The sequence below is a fragment of the Vulpes vulpes genome, chromosome 15 (assembly GCF_048418805.1).
Source record: "Vulpes vulpes isolate BD-2025 chromosome 15, VulVul3, whole genome shotgun sequence".
Taxonomy (NCBI): domain Eukaryota; kingdom Metazoa; phylum Chordata; class Mammalia; order Carnivora; family Canidae; genus Vulpes; species Vulpes vulpes.
In genome coordinates, this window is record NC_132794.1 from 71,401,069 (window position 1) to 71,421,269 (window position 20,201).

General features: G+C 41.6%; 1 protein-coding gene and 1 long non-coding RNA gene across 3 annotated transcripts in view; one reads left to right on the forward strand and one right to left on the reverse strand.

Moving 5' to 3' along the window:
- Positions 1–20,201, forward strand: part of IQCH (IQ motif containing H) — a 211,794-nt gene that overhangs the window by 165,603 nt on the left and 25,990 nt on the right. For both annotated transcript variants that reach the window (XR_011997435.1, XM_072738887.1), the window contains 2 exons: positions 6,933–7,103; positions 16,754–16,876. Coding sequence is in view for 1 of the 2 variants with exons in the window: in XM_072738887.1 (XP_072594988.1) it covers positions 6,933–7,103; positions 16,754–16,876 (294 nt within the window). In the remaining variant the exon portion in view is untranslated. The remainder of the gene's footprint in view (positions 1–6,932; positions 7,104–16,753; positions 16,877–20,201) is intronic.
- LOC112930665 (uncharacterized) overlaps positions 1–20,201 on the reverse strand; it is a 107,117-nt gene that overhangs the window by 33,873 nt on the left and 53,043 nt on the right. The gene's annotated exons all lie outside the window — the stretch shown is intronic.

Consider the following 20,201-nt stretch of genomic DNA (forward strand, 5'->3'; position numbering starts at 1 on the left):
ACAATGGGGAGCTCAATGCTGTCTGCTGATGGTCAGCATGGGAAGATATCACTTAGTAGTTGCCTAAGACAAAACATTCTCTGCATAATTGCCAGGATTGTAGAGCCTGTTTTTAATAGCTTCTGAGAAGAGGTAAAAAGTGTTCCCAATCTCTGAGAAGCAGGCAAAAAACACTGAAGTCAAGAGCCAAGGAAGTCTCTGAGCCAAGTTATGTCTGCCCCAGACTGCTCCTGGCAGACACAGGGGAGAAGTCAGAGTCCAGATAGATTTGTCTGCCAGACCCCAAAATTAATAGACTCACATAGTTTCTCTCTTGTAGTTACTGTATCCTCACAATACCCCTCACAGATAGAGATCATTACAGGAAAAAAAAAAGAGAGAGATCATTACAGATAGGTCTGTGTTAACATACAAGGAAGCTGTGGCCACGTAGCAAAGGGCCAGCCCAACACTCCCAATGAGGTCCTATAACTCTGGTCCAGGGCTCTTGTCATTCCAGTGAAGCCACTTGCACCCTCAAGGCATAGGCCCCTCCAGTCTCCACTACCCTCAAGCTGCAGTCACTTCTTTCCCCTACCAACCTGCCTCTATCTTTCTCAACCTTATTTCATCTTTGGCCTAAACATGGTGAGAAGCATGTCCCCTAGGGAAGGCTGCGTGTCCTTAAGTCATGTAGACAAAGGTCTGTAGACCTTTCCTCTCCCCAAACAAGGAGGGCCTTCTCAAGCCCAAGGCCCAAAAATGACAGCAGAGAAAAAGATGCCTCCCTACCAGAGCCTGATTCTGCTTTGTCCCTATACCCTGGCCAAGCACATCCTCCTGATTTTACAGTTGAGAAGGTCCAAAGGGTATCTGAGAGCTCATCCCATCCTCTAGAACATTGTTCAACCAAAGCATCTCAAACTCAGCATGCCCAAACCTGAAATCTTGATTTTACCCTTGAAACTTCTTCTAGCAGTCTAACCCACTTAGTACATAGTAATTCCATCCTTTCATTTTCTCAGGGCAAAAGTCTTGAAGAAATCCTTTCACACCCTGCATCCAACCCATCAACAAAGTCCTTTAGGTTGCAATTTTGAAATGTATCTATAATATGACTTTTCCTATCCTCTGCTATTACCATGTGGCCCAGCTATCACCACATCTCACCCAGATTATTTCATTGGCCTCCTAAGTGGCCTCCCTGTTTCCATCCTTGACCCTTTGTGGTCTCTTCTCTCCTCTACAACCAAAGTAACCCCTTAAAATTAGAAGTTAGATCATGTCATGCCAATGGAATTTGGCCTCCAAAGTGGTAAGGCCTTGGCTCTGTATTTAGCCAAACCAGTAACGACAGAAGGAACCTTAACTTAACCCGTGCCTGTGCTGACCAGCAAACAGAGAGGCTGGGCAAGTGGCCTGGCCTCTCTACCTAGCCATAGCTATTGGGACCCATGGGTCTGACATAGAGTTTGGTCTCACTGTAGAAAGTGCCCAATGGTGGATTTCCTGTCATGTTGGGACTACATGAGAGGTGATGCACTTGTCCTTTAACCAAGACAGGCTACTGAGGAGGGTAAGGTTGTATCAAATTCTGCTCTAAAGGCCTAATACCATCCCTATGATAGGTGAATTTTCAGTGCTTCATCTCCAATTTGCCTTCACTGGAGAATCTAAATTTCAAAAAATTCTCTACAGGGTAATAAATCTTCACAATTCCCAGTCAGCCTCATAGATGCACCTGGACTCAGTCCTATACCTACCCAGAAGCCCATAAGAGAAGGTTGGCAAGATCAAACTCTCTGCTACAAAAACTTTATTTGCAAGCAGAGGCAGTCACAAAATATGAGTCTGAGTACATGTGCCTGCATCTGCAGGGCCTGCCACCCATCCACCGTGCCTGCCACAGGACAGAGGCCAAAGAAGCTGGGCAAGCAGGCAGCCATCACCTGCCTAGAACACTCAAAGCCGAAAGGACTCAATACTGTGCCTCTCTCCCATACCTTCCACATAGGAGCATGTTATTACTGTTTCATCCCAAAGTTCATGGCCCAAACAAGATGCAGAACCTGGGAAGGAGACGATTTTGGGCAAGCTTGCCTCTGCCTATCTTCTGCTTCTCACATGCTTGTTTAAGGTCGATGAGGTCATCATAGTTTCCAGATTGCCTCCTGCCCTGTGTTCTGCAAGCTTTGCACAGTGCTGGTCAGAACAGCAGAGAGCTGGGAACCTCTGCAGTATCCCCCAACCGCACCCCTACTCGCCCTGTCTCTTGCTGAACTTGCAACGGGCTTTTTTGCAATCAATCCGATAAAGATAGAATGTAAGCCACATGTAATTTTTCATTTTCTAGCAGCCTGGCTTAAAAATGTAACCAAATAAGACAAGAGTCTTAATGTGTTTTACTTAACCTTACATAACCAAAATATTATCATTTCAACATATAATCAGTATAAAATATTACTGATGACATATTTCACATTCTTACCTCCTCGGTCTTCAAAATCTGGCATTTTACATTTAGAGCACATCTCCATTTAAACCAGCCACATTAAAAATAAAATAAAATAAAATAAAATAAAATAAAATAAAATAAAATGAAATGAAATAAAATAAAATAAACCAGCCACATTTTAAGTGCTCAATAACCACAAGTGGCTAGTGACCACCCTATCAGATTGTGCACTCCAGAATATACATTAAAATCTACATATAATTGCACTTATTGCTCATATTCTGATAATATTAACCACTAGCTGTTAATATTTTTCACATTCTCATCTAGTCTTCTCTATGTATAATATTATTTTTGCAACGCTGAAGTCATGTTTCCTATATGACTTTAAATCCTTCTCTTGCTATTTTTGTGTATCTTCCCACACCATCAAAAGTTATTCACAATCATTATCTTTAGTGATGACATCATAGACTATCCCATCCCTTGGATGTGTCAGAATCTTTTTAACCAATACCCAAATGTTGAACAACTGCAATTTTTTAATCTTACAAGTAATGCTGAGATGAATATTTCTGTGTTATATATTCTTTTTAAGGCCTTGATGCAAATGCTCTAATCATTTTTAACAAAATGATTTTTACATCCGCAGTAAGTCAAACTATTATCAACTAGTGATTTATGACTGGGAGCTGAGACACCTTCTTTTCTCATCCCATGCCTTTGATACCCTGCTCTGTAACTGAGGGCAAACTACTTTGCTCCATTTATAAAGTAAACTGATTGTATTAGATGATTTTTTAAGGGTCTTTCCAGTGCTAACCTTCAGTGATGTCTTTGCCTCATTGTCATAGCTAATCAATTAACCTGTCAAGCTAGTCATTAGAAGTCCTGCAAGTCACGTCAAAGGCACTTCCTAGCATTTAAAAATCCATCCACTTCTCTCCATCCCCACCCACAGTGCCTTTGTACAGGCTGTCATCACCGCTCATCTAAATTATGAGGGAGTATCTAGGGCAGAGAGAGATTAGGTTCTAAAGTTAACAATGAAATTCAAAATCAAGAATAGGATTAAATGAGGTATGTGGGAAAGCATGACGCCGGCACAGAGGAGATGCTCAATGCATATTTTCTACACTGGAATCTGAAACCAGCTTCAAGGGGGCGCACCTAGATCCTGTTCCTTAAAAGTTGGAGTGGCATTCACATTGAAGCATCAGAGGTGCTGATGTGCCCTGCTGTGAGCCAAGCCCTGCCCCAGATACAGGATGTGTGGGAAGACAAAGACTCAGCAGCTTCCCCTAAAGGACTGACAGTCTAGAGGGGAAGACAGGAACCCTTATACACAAAACAAGCGTGCCTCAGGCAGTGTCTTCAATGGAAAAACCAGATGGAGAACAGAACAATTATCTGAGCAATTCAGGCAAGCCTGCTGTTGAGGAAAAGGCTTAACGAAATTTGTTCTACTATTTCGTGAACCACGGGTTTAGGGCAGTCTAAGGAAGCAGAAGTATGCTCTATAAGGAACAGAGTTCTGGCCCATCCTCCATGATCTTAGGCAAACCACGAAGACACTCTGATCTCAGTATCTTCATTGGTCAAATGGAGGTCATGTAATCTAGCAATGAGTGACTTGCCCAAATCTAACCACCTACTGGACTGAGCTATTGTGAGGTGGAGTGCAACAATCACGAATTGGAAGAATAGTTATAAGTGTGCGCAATCTAATAGCCATACAGGCAACTGAAAATGTCTCCTAAGATCCTACTCCTCAAAGAAATGTTTAGTAATCAAAAATAACGTTTGTATGAACTTTATCATTTGTAGGGCAATTTTAGGTGCATTTATTTTGTTTTCAAAGTCCTGTGTGGTAGGTATTATCATTTGCTCCTTTCACACTCAAGGATACTGATTGAGGGAGTTTAAATAACTTGGTCAGATTTACACTATTTGGAAAGGCCAGAATTAGGCTGACCCCTATGATTCTCACTCTTCCCCTACACCGTGCTGTCTTCCCATTAAAATCCTGATCACCACGAGTGCGCTTGTCGTGATAAGCACCAGGTGATGCATGGAAGCACTGAATCACTGTATTGTCCACCTGAAACTAAGTAACACTGTATGTGAACTATACTGGACTTAAGTTTTAAAAAATCCTTATCACCAAGACATTAATATTATTAACATAAGTATTAATAATATTTGTTACGTACATTTCCCTTTAATCAAGGACATGAGAACATCAAAAGTGAAGCTCTAAAAAAAAAAGTTCCTGACATGTAAGAATAGCAAGTTTACTTTCTCCTCTAAAGAAAAAGTAGCTGTCCCCATCTGATTTGCATTTTATGCCATACAGCAGGAAATATTTAAGTTGACAAATAGGATATTTACAACTGCAACAGATACTTGGCAGTTAGTTTTTAACAATTGTTGCAAATGTGATTTATTTGCTATTATAAAAGGGCATTACTGTGAGAATATGACTCCTGAAATTAGCTTCAGTTTAGCAAGGGGCCTTGACAGCTTGACCTCTTAATATCCTTATAATGATGTCATTTACATTCAAAGCTTACTCAAGTCACTCACTGCTAGATTTGTTTGAGAGGAGTCCACTCTAGGGCAGATGTATTATGTATTTTAACATATAGAGTTGGTGTGTGGGGCACATGGAGGCCTTCTAAGAGGAAAAAATGTTTAATCAAGTCATCATGAAAATGTGTTCGTTTCCAACTTCCTACAGTGAAAACGCGTTACTGCTAATTACAGCATACTCCAGAAATACAATACTTCATGTTTTCTCCACAAGACACTTTCATGGCATGGATTATAGTAAACAAGTGTATGTTTTCATCCTCTGTAACTTTAGCTTTTAATGTGACTGGGAAACTAGTATAAAGTTAAGGAATAACTAGGCCCAGATTAGTGCTGTCTCTGCCAGCAGGGAATGGGAGAAGGATGGACTTGGAGCCAGAAAGAACTGGATTCAAATCCTAGCACTGCCACTTCCTGGCTGTGTGGAATTAGGTATCTCTTTGAACCTGTGTTTTTTCATCTATGTCATGGGATTGTTATTTTTTTAGGTTATTATAAAGATCTGAGATGCTTGGGAAGCACCTGGCACTTGGTAGGTCCTTGACACACAAGAGCCAGTCACATTTGTGTTGCTTGTCAAAGCTTAGATGTCACCTTCTCCATGATGCAGTCCTGATTTCCCAAGACAAACTCAGTTTGTTCTTTCTGTTTCAGTAAAATTTTGTTCCATCCCTTTATTATACCACATATTACATTGTGCTGTAAATGACTGAATACATATGTATTTGTCTTCCCCTCCTTGATGGCAAGGCCTGTGCCCATCTACCTTTGACTCCAATAAGTAGCACAATTGCCTTGAACTTGCCTTCACTAGCCTTGAGCACTGAACTGAGTATGATTCAGGGGTGCTTCTGGATTCGGTGTGGGGGTGGATGGTGACAGGGGCAATTAAAAATGACGGTTTGCCCCAGAAGAGGGGAGATATAGCACATGATCCACTCTGCCATCGCCAGTTTATAGTAGATGCTCAGTAAATATATGTCAAAGGAATTAATGGACTGACTTATCAAGTGGCTTAAAGTATTGCTCACATATGTCTATTTTTCAAAACATTATTATTATTTTTTTGCATCATAGTATTCTAATTGCCCTGCTGTTCAGCTAGAGTGGATGTTCTCACAGTTCTCATTTCCCAGTTGAGGATACTGTGGCACTGTGGGGTGGCAAAATGACTTTCCCACACTCATGACAAATGGGAGCAGCACTAAGACTTATAGGCCAGTCGTGATTTTCCCTAAAGTTTCATAGTGAGATTTCCTGGCACTGCTTTTTCTGAAATCAGAGCAAACTGACCTTTTATCCTATTCACTCCCTCTCTCCCCCCGTCTGCTCCTCTTTAGTTCCCCATCCTCTGAAGCTTCTGTCCAGTCTCATTGTTCTCAACAGAAAACATTGCACAACTGGGGAATTTGTACAGAGTAAGGACTGGCTGGGTCAAGACCAGTGTCCTCTTCCTCCTCCTAGAAATGGCAAACCATAGGCAGAAGAATCAAAGCCCCCATGAGCCTTTTGGAATGGGGCATCTCCAACAGATTTCCTTGGCCAAGTGTTTTGATTTTTGTAATTTCTCCACAAGAACATTCAATCTTCTAAGTTAGAATCAGATCGGAGGCTCCATTCTTCAAGTTGAATGAAGTAGAAACAGAAGCAAAAACATCTACTCCACTCAGTCAGCTGTGTACTGGTGTAGTTGGGTCTGGTTAGGATTGGTTGGGACTTTCTCTCTGGGTCGTTGATCTCAACCTCACTTCTGTGGCTCCTGTTTTAATCAGGTGTGGGCAACAGATCTCAGTCTCTGTACCAGTCAGCTGTGTACTGGTGTAGTTGGGTCTGGTTAGGATTGGTTGGGACTTTCTCTCTGGGTCGTTGATCTCAACCTCACTTCTGTGGCTCCTGTTTTAATCAGGTGTGGGCAACAGATCTCAGTCTCTCATACAGTGACCAGCTGGCCCTTACTCAGCTCACCTTATACCTGACCGACGGCCATCTGGATTGCAGTTTGAGCACCCTGAAAGTGCCCTCCTTTGTTCCCAAGAAAGAGAAGAAAATGAGCTGCCTTAATGCCCTCTCAGTACCGGTAAGTAACAGATGCTTCCTGATTCCCCATGGTGTTCAGGCCACTTCCTGAGCTCTGGCTATGTGCCTAACTCTTTGAGGATAGAGAGAAGAAAGAACCTCAGGCAAGTCACTTAGCCTCTCCAGAATGGGTTTCTGGAATACGAGTGTATTGGCCAGAGGAGAGGGGAGAAGGCATTCCAGAAAGGGAAGGCACCATGTTGAAGGGATGAAAGCGTATGAGTTTCTCCAAGAGTGGGTCTATTGGGACATTTCCTCCATCTCTTCTCATCTTGTAGCCCTGGACAAGTTCTCCAACTACCAGCAACTTCTGACAAAACCCATTTTTTTCTACCTCTAATCTTGTTTTTGAGCTCCAGACTTCCAGATCCACCATTCTACAGAACTTCTCTAGAGTCTTCAGGGTCAGATTTGTCCCAAACTGCATTCATCATCTCTCCTCCCCCTGTACTTCCTCGTGGTGGGTCCTGTCAGAGGCTGATGGCACACCTCCACCACCACATCAGTCAATACCAACCTCAACTCTAACCCCTCCTCTCCCTCCACAGAGATACTTCCTTAGTTTTGCTCTTAAGATTCCCTGCCTCTTGTCCCTTCCCTCAGCCTAACCATACATATAGTCAAGATGGTCAAAGTGAAAAGTAAATCTGATCATGTTGTTCCCCTACTTATGATTTTGAAATGATTCCTGTCATCTGAAAATCCCAACTTCCCAGCTGGCTTAATAAGGGCCTTTATGATCTGCCTCTTTCTATGGCCCCTACCTCTCATCTCATCACTAGCCCCAATGCTAGGGTGGCTGGGGCCAGAAGTCCTGGGGCTGGTTGAAGTTTACCAACCTTAGAACCCAGGGCAACAAAGTACAAAGTTCAAATCTCCATGGAAACAATGGGCTAGGTTGGTTTTGGGAAAGGAGAACAAGGGTCAAGTGGATCAGATGGCCCTTAGTGTACATGGAATTTGAGAGCAGATAGGGGCTCTGGCTATAGCTGCTCTGACTACTGCTAGGGGGTTCCTTCCACCTCTCCTACACAGTGGGCTTCACATCCCTTTTGGCAAATGAACATCTACTTGAGATGCTAATATATCAAATAGATAAAAGAGGAATTACAGTGGTTAATAGGACCACATTGGTGCCCTAGAGATACTTTTTGCAGAGCAGTATCTCCTGCCTCTTTGATGAGCCTCTTTGGGTCCAGGAGATACTTCTGGATTTAAAGAACCCTTGTTTGACTCTCACCTGAGTGCCTAGGGTCACCTTCCTTGGCAGGAACCCAGCATACATTTGGAAGGGCAGTCTGGAGAGGGTACCAGATATTTTGGGGATCTCAGACAGCAGCCTCCTTCTCCTCAATCTACCTGTCCTATGAGGTACCCTTGCTCACAGGAATCCCCTTGATCTCTTTTTAAGAAGAGAAGCCAAGTTGGTCTCTCCCATTCCCTTTGCCCCTTCTCCTGCTCGTGCACTCTCTCTCTCTAATAATTAATTAATTAATTAATTTTTTTTAAGGAGGGGGGTGCCTGGGTGGCTCAGTCAGTTAAGGATCTGACTCTTGATTTCCGCTCACACCATGATTTCAGGGTTGTGAGATTGAGCCCCATGTTGGGCTCCATGCAGGGCCTGGAACCTTCTTAAGAATCTCTTTCCCTCTCTCTCTGCCCCTCCTCCTACTTGCATGCTCTCTCTCAAATAAATAAATAAATAAATCTTTAAAAAAAGAGAGAGAAAAAAAAGCAGAATTGGACCAGGGAGGAGAAACAGGTCCCTTTTAATTATGTCCTAGGACCTCGCTGAGAATCAACCAGGTCTAACTCCACCTGTGACCCCCATCCTCATCAAAGGGACGTACAGGACCCTAAGTTCAATGCCAGATGGAGGTACGGCAGTAAAACTTGAGCCTTGTGGCCTAACAAACCTAACTCCATGCCATTTCTAAAAGGAAGCTGGAAGCTTAGTATTCAATACAAGACTTTCCAAGACAATTTGCTACATTTAAGTATGTTGCTTCAGAAGGCTATAAGCAGTTGTTCTTTGAATTAGAAGCACTTTCCCATTTTCCCCATTTTGCCTATAGGTTTCAATCCTAGCTACAGGCAACATACGGGAATTCTCTTGTGATCAAGAGTCTTAAACACTTCTAGGAATTGCCTGTACTCAAGAGGGTAGCATTATGATCTTCAATAATTCAAATGTCTCTACAATCACTAAAGAAAAGCTATGCAAGTTTTCTGATGTGCAAATAAATTGAAAGTGCTTTTGGATTTAGAAAGATAAATGGTTGTTCTCACCCTGGTGCCACTGTGCATGTATGTGCTCCCATGCATGCATACACACAGGATAGGCCATTTTTAAAAAGAAGCATCCATACTTGCACACACAATGCAATTTACAACCAAACTGAAGCTCCCTGAACAAGTGTGAACAGGCTGTGATGCCATCAGGTTTATAATCAGTCAGCTGACAGCCCCCTTTGAAGACTGAAGAAAAAGGAAAGGTACTGACAACATACCCACAATGATAAAGAGACCACACTGGGAATAATGCCTACAAAATGCCTCTGGTTTGAGCCTATTCCTTTAAATAATATGCTATGCTGGGGGGAAGCAAAGACTATTCTGGGCTCTACAAAGAGCTGTTGTCCCAAATCAGAAACAGGTGGCAAAGAACTGTCAGGTACAGCCAGTGAGGCCAGGTGCATGGGCTTCTGATCTAGTGTCCTCCACAATTACCACCTGAAGTCAGAAACCAGGTCAGATGAGTCCCAGACATGCATGTTTTAGAAAAGTCACTTTTAACTTTTAATTAACATTCTAACAAAATGAGGATAAAGCATTACTTTTTTCAGTTGTTTTTACTCCTCTATCTCTGTGGACCCTCTGCACCACAGGTGGGTGAGTGGCCAAAAGGGAACATATTTGCAAACATCTTAAAACAACCCTAGTCATTTATAAGCATTTTAACAGCACATGATCTGTAATGAATGATTAAGTAAAACCTTTTGTGTTAAATTATGATGTTAATAATGATTCTGTCTCCTGTAATTTATTATGAATTCTCAAATGCTTCGGGTTTGATTTTGATAGAATGCCACAACAACGGAGTTTATGTGATGACTTTATTTTTAGAACTCCTTCTTTGAAGGCACACATTTCCCCGCTACTGCTGCTACTGTAATTATGTACAAAACCAATCACTCATTAGAGTTAGGATACATTATCTTCCAGACAGATGAGGCTAAATAAGCAACACATTAATAATTCAGAGAGCAGTTCATTATGCATGTGGATGCCTGCTTCATAACTGAAATAAGAACCTCATCAGCCTCTGCCAACCTTTAAACAATAGTTCTGTGTTATTGCGACCACATTCAAGTTTACGCTTGTTAAACTGCTACTTGGATTATTTTATCAAACATTCATTTATTTGTGGTCCCTTACTGCCGAGAACAGATTTTGGAAGCTCCTTTTTTAAGTTAATGATTTGAGCAATGGGTGTTATTAATTCTCAGAATATTATAAACATGATTAATTTTCAGGCAGAGATTTATTACATAAGGATTTCAACTATGTCAACTGAAATGTATCACTGTCAAAACAAGTATCATGGCGAAAATAGAATATGCTCTACACTTCAAGTGCTGGTGCTCAGAACTAAATCAATTTAAATTGTGGCTGAAGCAAAATTATATTCTCCAGTGAAAAGGAGTATTTCGAGCTTCCTTTATTTGGCTTGAAGCATTCTTGTTAGATTGTGATTTAGAAAGGTAGTTTAATAAGACTAGACTTCTACCAATAATATTTTCTCTTCTAGTTTTTCCCTGTTTTACTAGAAAAGGCTAGCCTCTAAAATGTCTACACATTCCAAATGTAACCAATGGGAATTTGGAGTGAAGAATACTGGTCTGAAAGTTACAGATCATGAATTCTGATCATTCTCTGCCTCAGTTTCCTCTTTTGTATAATAAAGGAGGGCTAAGTGAATGCCAAGGTCTCTCGAGGGATTTAATCTTATGGGGCCTGTTAAATGGGGCTCTCTCTGTACCATGCCTAGCCCAGGCAGTCTCAGGTACAGTGGGGTGCTGAGGGCATCCTACTCTCTCCTATAAGGGGACACAGGAAGGGCCCATCCCTACTTGCTGTAGCTTTTCATTAAAAGGGCTTTTTCTTGCAAAATATTTTAGAAAGAAGTAATATTGTGAGAAGTCACATCCTAAGTCCTCATCAGCCATTACCTCAGCTATCAGTTAATACTTTCCATGGGCACTAACTACAAGCAAACTCAGTAGATTTACTCAACACCTACACTGTGTCAGGTACCCTTCTAAGTACAGAGGATCTAAGGATAAGCAGCAAAGAGCTCCGAGTTTATCAAAAGACACAAACAGGCCAACAAATAACTGTAATACATATAATAACATAATAACATCCAAAATGTATTAAGCCTTTACTCCACACCAGGTATGTAACTAAGCACTTTACATGAATCTTTATACAACCCAATATGTTAGGCAGGGGCTGTTATAATGCTTACTTTTTTTTTTTTTTCAAGAGAGAGCATGTGTGCAGGGAGGGAGAACCTTAAGCAGGCTCCACACCCAGCATGAGTTCAATGCGGTGCTTGACCTGAGCTGAAATCAAGAGTCAGACACTTAATTGACTGAGCCCCCAGGCTGAGCCACTCAGGCTATTATTCTCATTTTTATTTTTACTTATTTATTTTTTTAAAAGATTTTATTTATTTATTCAACAGAAATATTTATTCAACTGAGTCACCCAAGCACCTCCAACACTCATTTTTACTTAAGAAGACTGAGGTTAAGAAATGTTAAGCAACTTATGGAAGGTCACTCAATAAGCACATGTGGTAGACAAGCCTGCCAGGCTTTAAAGCCTGTGTGTCTGACCACTGCTCTGTGCAACCTGCCTTGCACTGGCTGAGAGTCAGTAATTTGGCCCCAGAGTACAGTTTAAGCTTATCCTTAAAGAAGTCTCTGGTTAAGACCAGAAAGAAAGCTCTTCTTCCAAAGAAGGCTTCAGCTCCCTCTGTGATGAGGTTGTTTCCAGGCATACTGCCATTATACACTGGCTTCTAATTTGCTCTGGGTTAGGCCAAGACTCAGCACTGAATGGGCCAGATGGTCACAGAGGAGTCTTCCCATGTTGTAAAATCTCATTTAGGTTGTGATTTCCTCAGCAAACCTAAATGGATTTTATAGTATCAGTTGATTATCCAAGTCAACCTTTTAAAAAAATATGTTTTCTATTTGCATAATGCTTTATCCTTCAAATAGGCATGAGTTTATTTGATCCCCATGATGACCGCAAGGAACAGATAAGACAGGGACTATCATCCCCATTTTACAGATTAGGAAACTGAAGCTATGTAAAAGTAAGTAAGCTGCCCAAAGTCATAAAGGTAAGTAACTAGAAAAGCTCAGGTTTTCTGACTTAAGTCCCTTTCTGATGAAAAAGTTTGTTAGCTGGTTTTTATTTTAAATAACTTACCTTATTTGTGAAATTATTTAGTTAACAAATGATAATAAGCACTAACATTTTTTGACGGCTTTCACTGTGCCAGATACTGTTCTAAGGTCTTTTTTTAAGACTTTATTTATTTATTCATGAGAGACAGAGAGAGGCAGAGGCAGAAGCAGGCTCCATGCAGGGAGCCCAATGTGGGACTTGATCCCCGGACCTGGGATCAGGCCCTGAGCCAAAGGCAGATGCCCAGATGCTAAGCCACCCAGGCATCCCTCTTCTAATGTCTTTAAATACTCATCTAATCCTCACCACAACATTGTCACACCTGTGCTATCGGGCTGAATAAAAGACAACCCTAGACTATCAATAGTTTTTTCCTGTAGAAACTATGGAGTTGGTTAAGTCTAAAAAGAGTAAGTGTATCACATATGTTCGTCTTCATTGGCATTATCATAACATATTTACTAAGCTCTTAACATAAGCCAGGAATTTCACCAAGCATCAGGGATACAAAGACATTTGACAAAGTCCCTGTCTTCAAGGAATTGAAAATAAATATAAAGTAGATAGCACATACACATGGAAAACCTCAAGGCCTCATGTCAGTGCCATTTGAGTGATGGCTCTTCAACCTGCTGCTGGAGTTCTTATGAGAAAGGACGGTGGACTGATGGGGACAGGGAACACTACTAGAAAGAAGGAACTTGGTCTTGCCTTATAGACTAGGGCAGTCACTAAGTGGCAAGAGGAAGGAGACCTCCCCACCAGAAGAGACAAAGACTAAAGAGAGCCCATTGTCTGTTAGGAGCTAGCAATGAACCAGGTGGGGTGGGGCATAGAATTTGGGAAGGGGTAAGCAGGAGAAGTGGTTGGAGCAATCCCCCCGAGCCATGTGGGAGAGTCTACACACCAAGTCAGGTGTCTGGATTTCATCTTGAAGGCAAAGAGGAGACACTGAAGAGTTCTGAGCACTGACCAGCCTGGGTCTGGGAAACAATCAATCTTGTGGTAGTGCTTGGAATCCCAGGTACCATCGGGGAAACAAACAGCCTGGGAAATTACATTTAGTGGAGGTCCTAAATGCTCCAAGCCCAGTAGATGCTTTCAAAGAAAGGGCAATGACAACTATAGCCAAATGTTGTGCTAGATGCTTATTTAAGCCCCAAAAGTCAGACAAGTTAAATGACACCTTCAAGGTCAGTCAGGTTTTGAACCTCAGTTTTTCTGACTCTATCCATATAACTTTTTCACCCCAGAATTCTGTTTGTCTCCCTGCCTCCCAAGTAGGAAGGAGAAGCAGCTGTTCAGGCCATAAAGCTCTGGAGTAGGATGGCAATGGCAATGGAAAAGACACAGCTTAGAGATATACCAAATATCCTGGCTTTTCTTTCTGATTCTTTATGAATCCTAACCCCAGGCCTGGGAGGAGGGGGAACTGCAGTCTGTCTCTGTAGAGAGGAAGAAACCTCAGGATAGCCTGTCCTTATTTGTTGCCCAACAATACTAGACAGTGAGCTCTCTGCCTTGCTTTGGAGCCAAGATACATAGCAATGAGTTGGCTCCTGCTGCCAGATGCCTGCCTACCTCTCTCTCTCGCTGACTGGGGCCTAGTCTTAGGTTTGCTAGTTTATATCCTATGGCAGCATAAGACAACTTTAGAAGACAAAAATAACCTTGAAATTATCTTGTGAATTCATGGTAATCACCATGCAATTACATGCTCAGTACCCACAGTGGAATTCCAGAGTATTTACAGTTCACTTTCATATACAAAAGCTCAAGCTTCTGGGCCTTCATTGTGGAGGCAGGAACATGGCACAGCCTGTCATGATAGGGTGAGCAGGCCTGGTGATCATGCTTCTCCAGAATGACTCAACAACTGAGCCAGAACTTCTCTTAGCTGGTTCATATTACCCACCAATAATTCCACGATACCCACCAGAGCTACACTGTCCTCCAAGAGACAGTTTGTTGGGGGCAATCATCCTTATCATTCTCTAGGGATTTCCTGTCATTCTCCAGGGTCCGTTCCTGCCCCACAAAGCACTCATTAACTGGACATCCCCTGAATGACATTGGAAGAGTCTCTGCAGCCAGAGGAAAGTGCTATAGACACACCTTATTACGTGCATCCATTTTTTCTTTCATTCAGGAAACACTGAATACATCACATTCAGCCTGGGGATTCAGAAACCAAACAGTGCCTGCCTTCAGAGAACTCTTGTTATGTCAGGGAGGCAGCCAGGGGAACAATCCAAGATAGGTCAGAGTGATAACAAAGTACAGTTGTGAGGCATGTGAGGGTCCAGTAGATTTTCTTCTGCAAAATTAAAATTCTCAGGGTTCTCAGGAACCTGGCTCAGTTAAATGTCTGCCTTCAACTCAGGTCATGATCCCAGGGCCCTGGGATCAAGCCCTGCATCGGGGTCCCTGCTCAGTGAGGAGCCGGCTTTTCCCTCTGCCCCTCCCCCTGTTCATGCTTGCTCTCTCTCCCTCTCTCTCAAATAGATAAATAAAACCTTTAAAAAATAAAATAAAATTCCTAGTGTCTACAAATGGGACAATACTAATGGAGATGTATGACTCAAGATACATTACCTGTGGAAGCCTTACATTTTTTAAAAAAAGATTTTATTTATTTATTCATGAGAGACAGAGAGAGAGAAAGGCAGAGACACAGGCAGAGGGAGAAGCAGGCTCCATGCAGGGAGCCTGACATGGGACTCGATCCCGGGTCTCCAGGATCATACCCTGGGTCGAAGGCAGGCGTTAAACCACTGAGCCACCCGGGCTGCCCGCCTTACATTTTTATAGATGTAAACTCTGCCTATATGTGGGAAGAACAGGCTTAAGAGTACTGAAAATATGACCATCAGATACAGTATTTTCTGTAAGTGTTAAAGGAAAAGACAACATATATGGGGAAATACGTCACAAAAGGTGAATGTGAAATCTGAGAAAGAGAGAAAGTGTGTGTATGCGTATGTGTTATACAGGCAGGGGAAACGTGTCCATGTTCCGCTGGGCATTCAGTCAGTCCCAGTTCCCCTGCATCATCTCAGAGATAGAAAGAGCAAGCCTTGACATTTCACAACAGATAGTGTCAGGTTATTATGATCCTTACAGCCAGCTGTGGACCAACAGCACCTCCTTTTCTTTCTCCTGTTCCAAGTCACTAAACAAGGGCAAGCACCTGGTTGCTCCACACCCAAGGGCCCTCAAAGTTCAAAATCTGTGCCAGGCACCTTCATTTTCCATGTCCTAAGGTTGTCCATGACCCTACACGCTATTCTCCAAATTTCCAGTTATCACAGGATAAACATATCTGATTTTCAAAGACGAATGTCACATCTCACAAAGGACATGCTAAAAAATTGCCAGGATCTATTACGTTATTTTATACATACTAAATTTTAAATGTGTTTAGGAAATATTATAATTGAAATACATCAGGCCAAACATAACCAGTCTCTTTGGGATAGCTCCCACTGATAAGCAAGCAAGATAAAGATTAGCACTTTCTCAAGCAAAGAAAGCAGCTGGAACCAAAATTCTAACATTGGTCCTCTCAAGAAGGAAGAATACCTTTAGTGACTTCAGTCCAAAGAATATAGTACAGAAACAGGCAAAAGTGACTTTATAGCGAGAAACCTGGCAAAAACTACCTTGGTGTGATCAAACTTGGCATCATTGAAGGAAAGTCATGTACCCTTGATATGAGGTGATCCTATGGCAGTCCTCTTCTCAAAAAATACATTACTTCAGTCTAGTCAGGAGAAAAATATCAGACAATACCAACAGAGGACATTCTACAAAACACCTGATCCAGATTCCTCAAAACTCTCAAAGTCATCAAAAACAAGGGAAGTCAGAGAAATCATCACAGCCCAAAAGAATCTAAGGAGACATGACAAGTAAATTCAATGTGGTATCCTGGAAGCGATCATGGAACAGAAAAAGGGATTTAGGAAAAAACGAAATCCAAATTAACAGAAATGAGGCAATTTGCTTCCTCATGTGACAAAGGCACTACAATCTTAACAAAAGAGGAACAGGAACTCTCTCTGTATTATCTTCACAACTTTTCTGTTAACCTAGAACTATTCTAAAGTTAAGAGTTGACTTACATGTTTTGTAAAGAGTCTTATATGCATTTGTGGTCTTTTCCAGTCGCCAGCAACCAGTCGCTATGCAGTGATGACCACCCAGCTGAAACATGACAATCTCTCGCTGGTTTTCCACTATGTTTTCCTCCAAATGTGTAAGGCCCATGGCATCGGCTATGACACTGAGGTATGAAGTTGACAGCTGGCCAAGGTGGACCACATACAGGCCTATGGGTGATCTAGGCAGCTAATAATTCGGTGTCCCTTCAAACAGATATCCTTTAAATTTTTTTAAACTTTTTTAAAACTTTTTTTTAGATTTTATTTATTTATTTATTGAGAGAGAGAGAGAGAGAGAGAGAATGGCTGGGACACAGGCAGAGGGAGAAGCAGGCTCCATGCAGGGAACCTGACATGGGACTCGATGATCCCGGATCTCCAGGATCACACCCCAGGCTGCAGGCGGCGCTAAACCGCTGCGCCACCGGGGCTGCCCAATTTTCAAATTTCTGACACTGATGATTTATTCCAAGACCTGAGGACCTATGCACTCTTACTTATGGAAGACTCATCCCACATGACATCACACATATTAAAATATAGTCACCTCTCATATTAAAAGTCATTTATAGATGACAGAATTGAGCAACAACTAATTGATCAAATGTTTTGATTTAGAGACATTCAGTTCTACATTTGTTAATTTTCATTTCTCATACTTGAGAGCAAATACAATTTTTAAGGGGTCAGTTTTTTTATAGGCTCTTGAAAAGCACATAGACCTTAGGTATGAGGCCAGTAGTGAATAGAATGTCCCCACTACCATGGGCACCGTCAGAGTGCATAAGGCTCTGGGGTTAGATTGATTCATGCTGTCTGCAAACACATATAATGGAGCTCATATTCCCTTACAAATTACATTAAAATTGGTAAAATATAAGAAAGAATGAAAAAGCCAGATTGAACTGATTTACCTGAAATTAATTGTTACATCTGCTCTACAGAATCCTTTTGGAATTAAATAGTTTTTAGCCCCAAACTGATTAGACCGAAACACTTCCATATGCCAGAAGATAGCTAAGTCTAATGTTAGCTTTCCCTGAATCTATTTTATTTCATTTTTTCTAAAATATCAAAATGGAACAGGCTCTCTAAATAGGCATATTTGGCAGGGAAAGTCTCCTTCCCAGGAGAAAATATCCTTCGTAATTTTTCTATTGCCTGAAATTATTATTAGAGATTTATTTCTTTGGCTAAAGGCTTTCTACTTGAAGTTCTAGTATTTCTGAGCAAAGTAAAGCACCAAATTTATAAGTTATTTAGACCTTTATGGCCTTTGAGTCGATCACAGTCATTTCTAAGAACAAGTTTTAGTATGATAAACAGACTGCTATGACCCCAGGGGAACAGCGGAGGGTGCAGAGGGAGGAGTTCCACTGAAGGTGAGGACAATGACAGAGAGGAGCAGAGGGGCACCCACGACATAACTGGCTCTGTCTCCAGGTCACCTGTGCTACACATCCTACAAAGGATGAGAGCTGAAATGAGGGAGAAAGAGAAATATGGATTGGGGACAATGGAGTGACAGAACAATATGAAGAAAAGAGAGAGGATAAAGTCCAAACACAGGAAGAATCCACAAAAAGGGGGGAGGTGGGGAAAAAGAGAAAGAGAACAAATGATATAAAGAAAGTACAAGAAGAGAGACAGAGATGAAAAATACGAAGTCCTAAAACTCTAAGGTGAGAAAAAGGAGTCACTGGAGATTCTCCAACAGTATTCCTGCTCCAGTTTCCCTGAGATGGGTTCTCATCTTTTTAGATTCAGGGTTCAGCCCTAGTCTGAGCTGTCCTCTTGTTCTCTTAACTGCCTTTTTCTGAAGAGATGGGTGATGAACCAGTATTTGCAGAGCAATCTGCTATGTGCTGGCCACTGAGCAAAGCACTAACTTCATTACCTCTTCAATCTTCCAATCTCTTCTCTAAGAAGCTACTATTTCTCCAGCATTACACGGGGGAATTTAGGCTCAAAGGGTTTCAGCACTTTCCCACGATCACAAAGCTAGGCACTTTGTGGAACTAACATTTGAATCAGTAAAGTCAAACATGATTCTCTTATACCAAGGGTGTTCCCTATGCATCTTTTCCCCCTATAGTCTTTCCCCTAAAGACTATTTGTATTTCTAAAATATTATTACAACCCAGTCCAAAAGTGCTGGGAATGATTTCAAATAAAATATTCCATCTAGGCACCCTATATGTATTCTTCAGTTGAAGAAGCACAAACTTCTCTGTGGCCCCCATGTCTCTCTACCTTACCAAAGAGAGAGAGAGGAAAAAAAAAGCTATGTTTAATACTAACTTCTCTAAACTATTATTGCCTCTTTGGGTTATGCTAAGTCTAAAAAGCCTCCACTACCCATTCCCACTGTTGGTCAAATTTAATGTGGGTGCTCTTTTCAGAAAAAGAAGCAACGTTAATACATCAATTGTCAATGTTATCAAAAGAATCCTCAAAAGTCCTTGTTTCTTGACATTTATGTCCTTCTTCCTGATGATCACAGAATTTCCAATGTTTTGTACCCAAACTCTTGAGGGGGAAAACAGGGAAATGAGATTGCCTCACGAGTGTATTTTCCTTGCTGAATATTGGAAGGAAGGATTATAGAGTTTGTGAGCAACTTGGTGGGTCTTGTTCTTGGTATTTCTGTAATGCAACAGAATACCCCCACTGATTTCCTAATGAAATGAAGTTGTAATGAAAGCCATATGGAGAAAAGTTTCACGTTTACCGCCTGTGACAGTGTGGGGAAGGGCTGGTCTCACACATACATAGGCAGTGTGCCATGGTCCTAAATAGCTCCATAACCACCAGCAGTCATTTCCTCGGGCCAGGGTACTGCCATGGTGGTGGCAATTATTAGAGCTGTTCACAAATGTTCTGATTCTCCTCCTTCCAGGCACATAATAGGCGTATACTTCCTCAGCCCTCTCCCTGAAGTCAAGTATGGCCAAATAACTTACTTGGCCTTATGACATATAAGCAGAAGTGATACATGTCCTTTCGATGCAGAAGCCTTCAAGGGCTACTTCATGAGTTGCCATGTCCATTTTCCTACTTTAGAAATCATGGAAGCACACTGAGACAGAGCTTCCTTCACCTGGGTCCCTGAGTATACTAACAGTGACCAGAGACCCATGCCAGCTCATGTGGAGAGTAGAGTACAAGCAAGAACCACATATTTGTTATTACAAACAACTAGGAATTGAGTTTGTTTTTTAAAATTATTGCAGCATGACCTAGCCTACCTACTGATTCAGAAATCAGTATCAAGAAAAGGATGCTCCCTCCTCAAACAAAACTAATATTTCAATATGTAATCAGTATAAAAGTTATTAATGACATAATTTTACATTTTTGTACTCAGATTTTGAAAGCTATAGTGCATCTCAATTTGGACCACTCATATTTATTTCAAGTTCTCAGTAGCCCCATGTGCCTAGTGGCTACCA